The sequence below is a fragment of the Phalacrocorax carbo genome, chromosome Z (assembly GCF_963921805.1).
Source record: "Phalacrocorax carbo chromosome Z, bPhaCar2.1, whole genome shotgun sequence".
NCBI lineage: Eukaryota > Metazoa > Chordata > Aves > Suliformes > Phalacrocoracidae > Phalacrocorax > Phalacrocorax carbo.
Window position 1 is genome coordinate 49,112,101 of NC_087548.1, and position 13,524 is coordinate 49,125,624.

General features: G+C 43.9%; 1 protein-coding gene across 2 annotated transcripts in view; it reads right to left on the reverse strand.

Moving 5' to 3' along the window:
* Positions 1–761: 761 nt before the first annotated feature.
* The window catches only part of LOC104053411 (tubulin polymerization-promoting protein family member 2), a 94,400-nt gene continuing 81,637 nt past the window's right edge, over positions 762–13,524 (reverse strand). Inside the window, exons 3-6 of one of the 2 annotated variants that reach the window (XM_064439519.1) lie at positions 7,459–7,548; positions 3,241–3,417; positions 2,926–3,079; positions 762–2,768 (exon numbers count right to left, since the gene is read on the reverse strand). In XM_064439519.1, coding sequence (XP_064295589.1) covers positions 2,586–2,768; positions 2,926–3,079; positions 3,241–3,410 — 507 coding nt within the window. In that variant the 5' untranslated portion in view covers positions 3,411–3,417; positions 7,459–7,548 and the 3' untranslated portion in view covers positions 762–2,585. Of the gene's footprint in view, positions 2,769–2,925; positions 3,080–3,240; positions 4,003–7,458; positions 7,549–13,524 lie in introns of those variants that run through there. The other variant, XM_009514851.2, reaches the window with a different exon arrangement.

The window sequence follows — 13,524 nt, forward strand, 5'->3', positions numbered from 1 at the left end:
TTTGATTACACTGTAACATGCACCAGCTATGCTCCCCATATAGTGCTATGTTGTAGGGAAGAAATCAATCAGCCCTTCATCCTGGGAAGACCAGGGGACTATGACGTATGCAGCAAAGCACAGAAAACAGTTAAAGAGCTGTGTCCAGGTTCTGGGCACCGTCAGACAGTCCTGCAGCCTCTCAGCCGTGTGTTTGAGAGCAACACGGTGAATAGAGCCACTTCAGGAACTAATAAGAGAAAGTGTCAGGAATAGCAATCATAGCTCTGAAATATTAATATCTGTTGCAACTACCTGCTGATAGTATTTAAATAAGGAATGTTACGCCACCAAAAGCAGAGCCATGTGAGAATATTCTGTCATTGTTTTACCGAGTGCATTAGCTTTACTTTTTTGTACAACATCCCGTTATCTCTTAATTTACAGGTACTTTGCTTAAACTGTTGTACAGAACATGATATATCAAGACAGTGTTGCTGAGGACAGCCACCATGAGTATGTGTTTTAAAGATCTGAGTTATACAAAAAATTAAAAAGCAGGTATAAGGCCTAATTTTTTAACATACGTTCCGGAGCTATTATTTCCTTTTTACAACATCACATTCCTACTGCCTTGGGCAAAGAAGCAGTCTTGAGTCTGAATTTTACAGTTTATTTTATTGCAAACTAAAATAAACTTTAAATTATCAATCCTGGTATTGAGAAATAAAAACAAGTAATTTAAAAAAAAATTTAGGAGAAATATATCAGCTTCCCCCCAGGCTCTCTTGCCTCCTTCCTGGTCTCCCATACCCTCAGTGCCTTTGAGGAGGCATGGGCAGTGGAGGAGATTGGGGTCAGCTGCTGTGATTCCTCTTCTTTTGCTGGTCCTTTTTCTCATTGCACTGCTCTGGTGTGGCCTTCTCCACCAGCCACAGTCCTTCTAGAGTCATACTTCCTCCAATGTCTCTGTGTGCCTGCCCCTGCTCAGGGGGTTTCTTTGCTCCAGCACTGGCTAATGGCATCTTTCTACTCCAGCTGTGCTCAGGCTGTGGGCCAACACAGGCTGGTCTGTGACCCCTTCCTCCTCCCAGGTCACCCCTGCAGTCCCTAGCTACCAAGACCCTGCTGATTATGTCCAATGCCCCATGTCACCTCCCTGTGGGACTTTCTGCCACACATCCCAGGGTCACCAAACCACTTTACACACATGAGTTACCTGGGGGCACAATGGTCACTTTTAAAGCTTAAAAAGTCATTGGTAAGTAAGGACAGCATGAGAGACCGAGTGAGTGAATGAGTGGGATTTTTTAATTGCTAGATCCACTCAACTGCTGTGTTATCTGGGGTTAGGGCAGCAAGGTGGACATTCATGAGTGCTATGGGACAAAGAGCAACATAATCTGAGCAAGTGTTGTGCCTTGAGCACCCATGTCACGGCCTATGATGAGGGTTTGTAGGACAGGAATAGCACAGCTAAATAAGTCTCCATAATGTCAGGAGAAACTGTCCCAAAGGTGCTGTTTCAGTTACCCCTAAAAGTTCAGTTATACTTACTCCAGGACACTGAAAGCGCTCAGCAGAGAAGGCAGCTGCGGTGTGCTGAGAGCTAGTTACACACCCAAGGAGCTTCTCTCAGCCCTCTGCTGTCCAGCAGTGTATCCTGCATGAGTGCCCACACCAGGGACCCCAAAACTGCCCACACAGCCACAGATCCAGCAGCATGGACAAGGGGCATATTAGTCCCACTAGCCTGCCAAAACACAAGCGGCTGGGAGGCACAGGGAGAAAAAGAGAGGAGTAGGGGAAAGGGTTTGGGTGCAGGCAGAGCTCACAAACCATTCTCCCAAGTAGAGAGGACCTGCTGAGCTCCACACAGTCCTTCCCTCCTTACTGATCACCTGCACCACAGCTCTTCATTTGCTTTCCTCAGGCTCACAAACTCTTCCTTAGCTGCCAGCATCCTGAAGCCTGGGGAAATAGTAATGAGTGACCATGCCAAGTCCAAGGAATGGGTGAGAGGGATTAACCTGGGGGAAGGGGAAAGCAAAAAGCAGGAACTGGTGTTATTGGTACCCTGCACTCTCCACAGTATGGTACATGTTGCATCCTATGCCCTGTAAGAGCATCTTCAAGGTGTGGTCAGGCATCACTGGTGGTCTCTTTGCCACCAGAAACCATCAACTCAAATGTAACCCATCTTAGGTGCGCAAAAACTTGAACACACTGCTCCCCAACCCAAAAATCAGAGCAAAAAGTATAATGTGTTGGGAAGGGAGAATAAAAATAAAGAGTGACTATTCAGAGACTAACCTACTGTTCACTTGATTAGAAATGCAAAGCAGTGTGATGGCAGTAGATGTGCTGGCCCAAAGAATTTCCTCCAGAAGGCTAGCTTGTGCTTGGATTTAACCCCACAACAGAGTAATCAAATTGTGGTCAGATGGGGAACCTGCACCACTCTTTGGAGTCATCCAGTACCCATCCCATGCATTCCCACCACCGGATTTTGGGTGCACAGACACAGAAGGCTGCATGAGATTTTTATTTGCCTCTCCTCCCATGTTGTAGGGGAAAAGTCTTTCTTTCCTTAAGGAGTTTCAATCCTAGTGTGTCTGGTCGTATGTGCCAGCTCCCTTGTAGGCGCCAACGTAGCCACTGTTTTCTGCCAGATCCTGGCGGCCAGCGAGACCCTTCCCTTTGCCACTCTCATCAAAACGCTCTTTGTGGCTTCCAGTGTATTTGCTAGTGTCCGTCAGCCTCTTGACCCCACCAACCTTGGTGGCTTTCTGCAAGAAAGGAAACCAGCAAGAGGCAGCCAACATTAGGAAACAGCTCACAAACAAGCTCTGTCCTACATGTGAGGACAGCACATGTCCCTGTAGCGGGGACAAATGGTCCTGTCAGAGCTCAAGGTACACAATAAGTGAGGAAAGTCATACTCACTGTGGTGCCCACACTGCCAGGCTCCTTCCCCTCGATGAGGCTATACACAGCCTGCAGTGCTTCCTCTGGTGACTTGCCCTGGAAGCGCTTGCAGCATAGCTCCTTCATGGCCTGCTGGAACTCAGCAAAGTTGATGGTACGGGCACCCTTAGTCCTATGGTGAGGGGAGACCAAGAGGAAAGTTACATGGCTGCTGGGTAGCAGCAGAATAGGAAACCCCCCAGGGCTGCCCCTCACATGAGAGCCTGACTGCCTCCTGCTGTTCCTTGTTCCCACCTGGCTGTGCTGCCCACTGTGCCTCCCTGTGACACTCACTTGACTTTGTTGAATACGATGTCAATGTCAGTGCTGGTCACGGCTTTCCCATCCATCACCCCACACTCTTTGCACATCTTGGAGAAGTTCTTCCCCGTCATGTTGTTGCCACTGGCAGATGTGTCACCATATATCGCGAATTTATGGAAAGCATTTTCTACTCCAGACATCTTGCTGCTGTGGAGAAAAGAAGTTTGCAGGGAAGGAGCTGAGGACCATCTGCAAGCTGCTGGGCACACACTCATGTCCCATGCACCTCATCTCCAGCAGAGCAACGGGCACCACCCACAGGTATCTCTCCACAAGGGTACAACCATGACGACCACACGGGTATTGACACAGAACACCGGGGATCCAGGCAGGATTGGGGCAGGGACAGCTTGGGATCCCAGGCAAGGCAAAGGAGGGGTGGAGGTGGCGCTCTGGAGTGAATTAACGACTTCTGCATGTGAAAGAACAAGGCATCCAAAACTTCTGAACCTTTTTGAAATACAAGTTTCAGTTAGACTGTCTCAATAACAAATGCCTGCTTTTCTAAGCTGATTTATGCTTTGCCTGCTATTGGATGATAAAGTCTAGATTTGTCTTCTAGGCCCTAGATAAGTGCCTAAATCTCACAAACCTTCTTGCAAGTAATCACCAAGGACTTGTCCCCATCTTTCCTCATCACAATTCATACCCTGAATTACTCTCTGAATTAGGTTGTCCTCCTCCCGACACCAGTAAATTTTACACTACTGATCATCTTAGACCACTGCAGCCAGGTGTCAGGGATCTCTGAGAACATAAAAGCCATCACTCAGATTGTAAATCAGTCCACCTGGACTCGAGCAGCTGATTTCTCCTGCTTGTGACACACCTTCAAACCCTTTTGAAATATCCAGCCTCTCCTAGGCCCTGTGCTTCACCCAAGGCGTCTGGGTCTCAAGGTTGTTTGCAGGCTGCCATTTAATATTAACTGTGTGGAGGTCTGCACCACCCTGCAAGCATGAAGGCGTCTCCAGGTGTCCTTGCTGGGGGCCCTCCCAGGACCCCTCCTTCCCTCTCCAGGAGGTGTGGTCCCAGCTCACCTGCGTGAGGCAATGGTGCTGGCGATGGTGCTGGCACTTTCCCCAGTGTCTAGGAGGCTATGGGCCCCTAGAGCCACCCCTTGTGCCTCTCTGGCCAGTCATCACCTCAGCACCCATGCATGTCACAATCCTCGGAAGGCCCACCACAGTGTGGGGGTGGGGGAAGAGGGTGGGTGGGACAACACTGTGCCAGCACTGGTGTGGTGGTCCAAACCCCTTGGGGGGGGTTGTTGGACCTTCAGCCCACTGTGGGACAAAAAACCAAATACTGCACACTCTTCAGCTAATACAGGCATCACACTCTGGAAATGTCATCCATACTGGGACATGTACTCCAAGGGGAAGGGGCGTTTATCCCTGTAACCCGTCAATGCAGCCAGCCCTTGGACCTGCTTCCTCAAGGAGCTGATCTGCTTCCAGTGTGCCCATGCCCTGGCTAGGGGATGTGCCCCCATGCTTTTGGGGATCTCCAGGAAATCAGTAACTCCTGAAAGCAGGGTGAGGTGGGAAGGGGAAGAGACAAAAGCCACATCACCTGTGAAAAAACTTTGAGAGACACAGTTTTCCACTCATAAGCTAATAAACTTAAAGTGTCTAGAAATTGGATTTGGGAAGTTCAGGCCAGCAATAAGGCTCAGCTTGCACCCTGGCAGTCACACCATGTTTGTAGGGGCACTGTGATAACACATTGTTAAAAAAAAAAATTCATCTTTGTGGCTCACGTAAGATTAAAATAATGTGCCTTCATTGGTTGATTTATTTATTTTTCTTAAGCTGTGCTTAGCAACATAGAACCATTTATAAATATGCCTTATTTCAGAAATATTTTATTTTCACCACTAATTAACAGGCATGCACTTTCTAGTCTTGCTGTTGGTTGCAGCAAGCCCACAGAGGTGGGGTGAGCTTGGCCAAGCTCTACCCATTCCAGGAGGAAAACCTTGCAGTTACTGCCGCATGCTCACTGCTCCTGCACTTCTGTATGGCCTTTGGTCTTCCTGTTGGACGGACCATAATTCTTCACCAATCACATTCCCACCCAGGGAAACTTGTTTGCCTGTTGGCAAGTCTTGTGCAAAGGGCACTGGACAGCTGTCAGTCTTAAGAGTCTTCTGCGGGGGGGTGGTTGCCCAGGCAGGAGTGATACGGTAAAGAAATGCCCAGTGCCACCTCCCACCGCTGCTGGGGAACACAGCCTGGCATCCCACCCCATGGGGGAGACAACACCACAGCCCTGGCACACTGCAGAGCACCACTTGTGCAGTACCACTTGCTGCTGATGAGCCAGGGGCAGAGGCTAAGGATGGCAATGTAAACCTTGGACAAACGATTGGTAGCAGTGATGTTTCTGCCTTCTAGACAAATGCTGATCACGCCAATGACTTGTTTCCTCTTTCCTTGTTTCAGGCATCCTGTTTTGGGGCTGCTCCAGCAGGAATGCCAGTCTCACAGCCTGTGCAAAGAAAGCAGGGAAGGAATGAGGCACTAGCTGTCATCACAGGAATGATGCTGCGCGGGCAGATGTGCATGTTGTTGGAGGGGATTTTTCTTATATTCTGGAAAGGTGTCTCTTTTCTGTGGCAGAGTGTATTTTTGGAACTGAACTTTTTTTCCCCTTTTAGTTACAGCGCATGATTTTTTTTAACTTTGAAAACTGTGTACCTAGATTTAGGTGATTAGGTGAAGCTGAAGGCCCCAGAAAGAAGGTTACACTCTCTTAGAGTAGCCAAGTGCCCATAAATTTCAAGGTCAGGAGTTCACCTCTTTTTTTTGGCCTGTAACTCAAAAACACTTCAGATCAGTTCTGTGATGCCAACAACCTATTTGCTTCTGCTCCTCACAGTCTGCGTGTGACAACGAATAAAGGAAAAGGTCACTTCCCTTAAAGCGCTTGGGGCAATTCTCCCCAGACATGAACTCAACAAAGCTGTAAACACAGTTCAAACCAGCCAAGTTTCTAAAGCTGCAGAAATTGCCAAGGAAGGTGGGGATCCTGTGGATCTGAATGGCCCAAACAGGTGGTCTCATCCAACCCTGCTCTGGCCTAAGGACAAAGCCCTGTCTCCAGCTATGCACCTCTCAGGTAGAGCGAGCATGCAAGAAGCTCACCAGGGGTCACCAGTGTTTAACAAAAAAGAGAACTGCATTATTTCCATCCTTGTGTGTGAGCCCACGCGTGTGCGCGCACACATACACACAGAGGCATGTATAGTCAGGGATTCTTATCAGCCAACACGCCGTATTAAGAAAAGGGCAAATGGCCAGATTGCTGTTCTCCTGAAATTTCCTGTCCCGACTATACTAGTATTTCTGCAGCAGTTCTCTGTTTCTGTTGTCATCTGCAAATTTTATTAACAGCAATTTTCCCTGTATTTTCAGCTCCCTGATAAAAACATGAAAAGGCAATGGACCTAACACCAAAAACTGCAGATTCCCCCTGCAGACACCTCTATGGAAAAGCATCTCCTGTGATCTGTCAGTTTGTTGTTGCTGAATTAATTTAACCTGGAGGGCAGGGCTTTAAAGAAATATTCTCTAGAATGATAGCAGATAACTGACAGATCACACAGCAAAATTGTTTTAATATGTTCCAGATGTATTTCATCAGTGAAGTTAATACAGAGATTAATCTGCATCACTGTCCTTACGGTCTTCACTGGTCAATTCTCTCACGGCTACATGCCAAATTTTTTCAGATGCAAGGCTTTTGACAAAGTCAGGCCAAGGGAGCACTCCATTTGGTCCCAAGTAACTAGTTAAGTATTTGAGGCTGTTGCCAGCCTTTTATGAGCTCAGTTTAAAATTACATTTAGGGAGGTTTGAAGCATCTTAGATAAGACAGATGCTGAAGAAACAGGGGAGGATTATCAGAAAAAGAAAAAAAAAAAGAAAAGGAAAAGGAAAGGAAAGGAAAAAGCAATATCCTACTGAAATAATGTACGTAACGTATAAACAGACATGCATACACACTATTCCCCTATTCCCAAAGCAAATTCACTATTAACAAGAAATTCTCAAATTATGAAAGGATATGGTAAGTTGCTTACACCTTAAATCTTCAGTTGTAGGGAAGTGATTTATTCTGTATCAGTAAAATGCTTAGCTGCAAAACAGAGTCCAGAATTCAGTGTTCTGTTCAAATACTTACATAAATCTTCAGGAAAGTTGGAAGACAGCTTTGATATCATCTTCCTGGAATCAGCATTATTTATTTAAGAAAAACGGTGTTTTGAAGAGACTAAAAAGGACAGAAAAAAAAAAGAAGTTAGGGTATCTGTAATACTGAAGCAATCCAAACTAGCTCTGCAGTATAGCAGAGATCCAGGAGAAAATATTAATGTCTGGAACTCTTTTGTAGGCAAGAAGAATATTAACTTCTGCTGTTATGAATAAATGAATTTTAAATTATTCTTTGTCTGCTAGATTTTATGAACTATTACCATAATCACATAAACCTCCTTTTTTCACATAAAGCTATGTATAGCTTAAGACTTCCCTTTCAGTGCTGTGATCAGACAAACTGTTTGAATGAAGACATTAAAGCAGTGAGATTCCAATTACGGTATGAAACACTCTAAATCTGTCAAAATGAGCTGCTCGGATTACTGTTAGGCCCAGAAAACCCCAAACGATGGAGGATGAAGGTGAATAGAAACTCAGATGTGGAGCTGTACCCATTCCACAAGCCCGCCCCATTTGATCCCAGAGCATGTCCTTTTGCAGCCAAATTGTCCCTTTCCTGGTCTCTGAGTAGATGAAGAACAAAGTTTTATTTAAAACAAGAGTCAAGTAGGAGAATATAATACACAGCACAAGTTTGAAAGCCAGTGACTTTAGCTGTCTTGTTGAACGAATATAATGTCTGATGCAGATGTATGGTGAAGGAGAAGAAAAGAGAGCAATGTGTTGGGCTTAAAAGAGAAGTTTTATAGAATAGCTGAAAGAACAAGAATCTTGCGCTGAGAAATTTGAAGCTACTTGTCGGAAATTAACATAAAGCTAAATAGACCAGACATGCAGCTGTTCTGTGTAAAAATATTTTATGGGATTTCTTTTCAGTATCTTCAGTTCTTCAGCACATATTTTATTTATGTCATGCATGCATACACACATACACAACCAGGAAACCTTTTATGGACATGCAGATCAAACTGTTGTTCAAAGGAGTATATTAGGTCAAGTTTAATAATCCTGCACTGAAGTGACCTTCTGTATGCCTCAGTCTAGACCACGTGAACTCAAGGGTCTCATCCTTTACATGAGAACCAACATGTGGAAAACTATGTTTTTGTGTTGTCCTGGGGTCTCTGGTGAGTTCCAGACCCTGCAGAAAAAAACGAAGAAATTATCCACCTCGACATCTGTGCTGAATCACTGACCTTACTGAGCATGTCCCTCTGGTGGAAATTGATAAATAATAATAATTTAAAAAAACCAACAAAAAACAAAAACAACCCACCCAGATTCCCTCTTTAGCTATGGAAATCACCTGCCTCCTGTTTCAGAGGCTGAGCACAGAAAGAATTGATTTCTTCTTTGACCTGCGGTCAGTCTGAATCTGCATCTCTCCATGAAATACATGCTTTAGGGGGACACCCATGCGACAGTCCTTCTCATGGATATTTGTCTATGGTGGGTGATATTTTGCAGTCATTGCAATGGGAGATGCCTGGTCCTGTCTAAGCCAGGCTCTCTGCATGGCAGGCTGAACTGGTGCAGGAGGAGCCAAGATGTCCCCAGGAGCGATGGAATGAGTGATGGAGGGCAAGCAGTGAAGCCCACAGCAAGAATGCCCAGGGACCATGCAGGAAAATACCTGCTGCACACACAGCCAGAGAAGGTTGCCCCTGTGGCTGCTGATCCCTGCCTCCCATGGCTGCCCCAGATGCAATGCTCTGCAGCTCCTGCAGCCACTTCGGCCATGGCAAGGCTGGGGAGGAGGTAAACAGAGCTGAAAGCTGGGCTGCGCAGAGCAGCCATGCAGGGACGAAAGGTGATTACAGTGAGCGTGAAGCAGCAACAGACTGCATTTCATATCCATTATTATCTCCTTAAGAGAAACCACACACACCCTGCCACCTTTATGTGTTTAGAGGGGGATGAAGCAGATATGAAACACTATCCAATTTTCACTATTTGCCCTTCAAATTCTGAGTACTTAAATATTCTTCATTTTTCCTTAGTGCTACTACTAGTGTGCCGAGTAGTCATACTGCAGGTCTGACAGCTCATGGAGGCACTAAGCAAGATCACGCTCCATGCTTTGTACAGACATATGGTAAATATAAACTGTGTCGCCACTGCCCTTCAGAGCTTTGTACAGTTCCTTATATTATACAAATATTATCCTACAGTTTAACCTCAACATCTTCATCAAGCTGTGTGTACAAGGACGTGGACTGAAAAACATACATAAACAGATAAACTGAAGGTTAAGCCAGTCATCTTAGCAAGTTTCAGCCACAGCTTTCTTCTCTCCTGGAGTGTCTTTTGGATCACAGTGTTGACTGGAGCAGGTTTACGCTGGAGAGCTAAAGAAGTTTTGCTCCTCAAGCACCATTCTCACATGAAGGCTCCGGCATAGACCTCTCTCTTGATTATTGGACTTCACAAGCCCCATTCCCTCAATTATCTCGTCCCATTCCTTCACTTTCCTCTTTAGACAGTAAAATCATTGTTAAATGTTCTGATGGTCTAGATACACCTCATGACCTCTGTGAAGAAATTTGTTGCTTTAAATTGAGCAGTTTTAAACAATGTTAAATTTAAACAATGTTAAACAACGTTATTTTCATGAAAATTTGTGAGCATTTTTTCCCCACAGCTGGAACAGTTTATTTCAAGAATCACCTCCAGTCACAAAAAAAAAAAAAAAAAAAAAAAAAAAGAAGAAGAAGAAAAATGAAAAGGCCTTTTAAAGACATCAACCACAGAGAGAACTCAAATGCTAAATGTGGTCAACCTATTCTGACCAGAGCAAAACTCTTAATTTTAGGGACACTACAGCTGTACTTTGAAGCTATTGTTTGTTATAGGAATATTGGCAGAATAACCATCCTCTCTCAAATTAATTCATCTAGGACAAATATGTGTTCCCCTTGGCCAGAAGTCCTGCTTTCCTATTGCATTGCAGTTTCTTGGCATAAGTGAGAACAGACTATGGCCCGTGGTACTGCATGAAAATACTGGAGTACCAAGCAGGTGTGCCACTTTGCAGAGCCTCTCTCAGGACTCATCAAAAAAAGCCTTAGATAAATGCTTTTACAACAGTCTAGCTAACTCATTATGAAAAATGGCATTTAATAATTGCATTATTAGAAGTGATTACTAACTTATTAAAAAGGTCATTTTCATATATATTGAAAAGGTCATATTCATATATATATAATTTCTATATGATAATGTGAGTCATATTCATTGCCACTGTAACATCTACTGATTCCACTGAAGCTATATTAGGAACTAATTTTGGTCCTGAAGTCTGTTTTCCTATTTTGTATTAGCCACATTTTTTTATCTCCCTCCACAGGCAAAATTGCATTTACCTCAAACTTGATTTGATGCAATTATCTAGGAATAAATTGTCTTGTTTTGGCTTGTTTCAACAAGTTGGGACATTTGCACACTGTTCCAAAAACATCCTTCTGCCTGCGGAAGTCTCTTGGTATTCTACAACTCTGATCTAGATGTCTATCTGAAAAGATACAGATCCTTTGTGCGTACTTACTGTTCAAACACATTTGTTGCTGCTTATTTTTTTCCACAACATGTCAAAGCATTCTGTAGTGGGGGAGGTACAAGAAACATTAAGTTAAAGACATTTCTAGGGCTAATATACATGCATACAAAAAGCAAGTGTATCATATGCTGATTAAAAAAAAATATGTCAGGTCACATTTTAGATGCTTGTGAGAAACATACCTCTAGATATCTGTTGTAACTTAAGCTCCTAAATTGCTTTGATCCTGTTAGTACGTGTATGTAAGCCATCAGATGTTTGCTGTCATTCAGACCAACAGCGAACTCAGATGCTGGCATGCATCAAATACAAATAGGACAAGCAGCTTTCCTCATCATTTATCACTTAGCACCTTTATGAACAAATTCAATAAGCTTCTTGAGACATTCTCATTTATACCATAGCTGATGTTGGCTCATCATTTTCCTATGATAGCTCAAGTCTTCTGTCCTTTTCTGATCACCTGCACAGTCCTGTTTCAACCAGAGAACCCTCTTTCAAGCTTTTAAAAGAGAGTTTCAAGCAAAAGAAGAAAAAAAAATTAATAACTAATTACCAGCATTATTTTTGTGCCTTATTTCATCAAACAGCAATATTCTTCAATATCAGTCCATGAAGGCCATGGCTTAACTAATATTTAAAAGCATATACTTGACTTTATTTGCTGAGATACTAAGCAATACAATGGCCAATTTCACAAACTTCAGCCTTAGTGTTACACTGTCCTTGCACTATACTTTTACCTTCTCTTCTACCTTGCCTTCCATAAAAGCAAAGAAATCACCTGTACAACATATCCCAGCTAAAAGCACTGAGCACAACCAGACTTAAACAACACAAGAGGATTTACATTACGTTTTAGAGCTTCCTGGTAGATTGTTTAGTTTTTCTGCATCCTGTTTAGTAAATAAAGTTGTGTTAACAGCAGGTTGTAAAGTCCCAGAGCAGATATAAGGATGGTCTAGGGCACCAGACTTTTAAAGCTACAGACCTGTTCCTATTCTGATCTATCAATGAAAAAAACTAAAATAGAAGTTATGTTTTTACCACTACTAAGGAAATTGACAGCCTATTTCAAAACACAGTGCAGCTTACAGAGGACAAGGCTGTCTTTTCTTCACTGTCAGGCAATGATTCAGACTTCAGAGATCTTGGTGAAGGCAAAGAACAAAGAGAGGGAGCTGGGCACCCTCCCCTTTAAACACCTCTGGAGGGAAGCACTGTGTTGGCTAACACACAGATACACACTTCTGTTGCCTTTCTGAGTGGCTAGTGTCAACAAGAAAAGAGTTTTAGTTTGGACTGGACTAACGGCTTCCAGGCATATCAAGAGCAAGATTAGTTTTGCAAATGTGTCAGACAGCTGTGCACTCCACCCTGGAGCAGGGGGTACTCTTTAAAGAACATTATAAGGAGTTGAGGAAACAACAGGGCTTTCTCATTTTTCTGGTTATGGTCTGACAGGTGTTCCCAAAATCTGCACTGCCTAGCACCAGGCTCAGACATCCAGCAAATCTAGAAATGGCAAAAGAAAGGTAGTGGCTATCTACAGCCTTGACCACACACTTGAATCAGCCTGCTCTTGCTTAATAAATGTTTCAGTGGTCAGCTTTCGGGAGCTGAGCTGTCTTTTTGCTACATGTTTGCAGCATCTAGAAAATGCAGGTCAGATCCAAGCTAGGATCTTTAGGTACTGCTGCAATAAACTTTATCAATAGTACTGATATCCTAGCAGTCAGGGCCTCACCTAGCTAGACCAGGACCTGGCATCAGCCCTTTGTACCCCTCTAACCTGGAGCCTAGCAAAAATATTTGTTTAGATGCTGCTGCTCCATAGCACAGACAAATCCTGCTCCACCTAACACCTCTGATTTTCACATCAGTGCTAGGTGCCGACACAGTCCGGTGAGGTTGCTGTTTTCCTGTGCTCTCTATGTTTCTGTGCTTTTGCAGCAGGCTGAGAAATGACAGCCCATCACTCTGTCCTCATAGTGTGAAATGGTGAAACTCACCACTATCAGATGCTTTGTTTAACAGAAATATAAGGAGGTTCAAAAAGCAGTTAGGAAAAGCCAGGGAGGGAAGGTCCTTAAAAGGGCCACTGAAGGCAGACTCAATAACCTCCAGCAGGGCAAGTCTCTGAGCATGACTGTTAATCAGGAAGTTTTATACCGAGGATGCCCTGGGAGCATGTGCTGGTCTAAGCACATGTCAGAGTCAGGACATGTGAGTGGATGAATTTTTGTTTTGATCCTATGTGGTTACGTTCACACTGACAGTCAATTTAGTTTTCTTGCTTTATAGACCTAGGGAGACATTAACCTATTATATTTTCTCCCAGTTCTTATTATTCCTCTTTTGGCCTACAGTGCTTCTTCTAGAAAATGGAAAAATCTGCTGTGGTTGGAGATTCTTCTAAAACAAATAAACAAACAAACAAACTGCCAGCACACCACAAAATATTCCTTTTAGGAT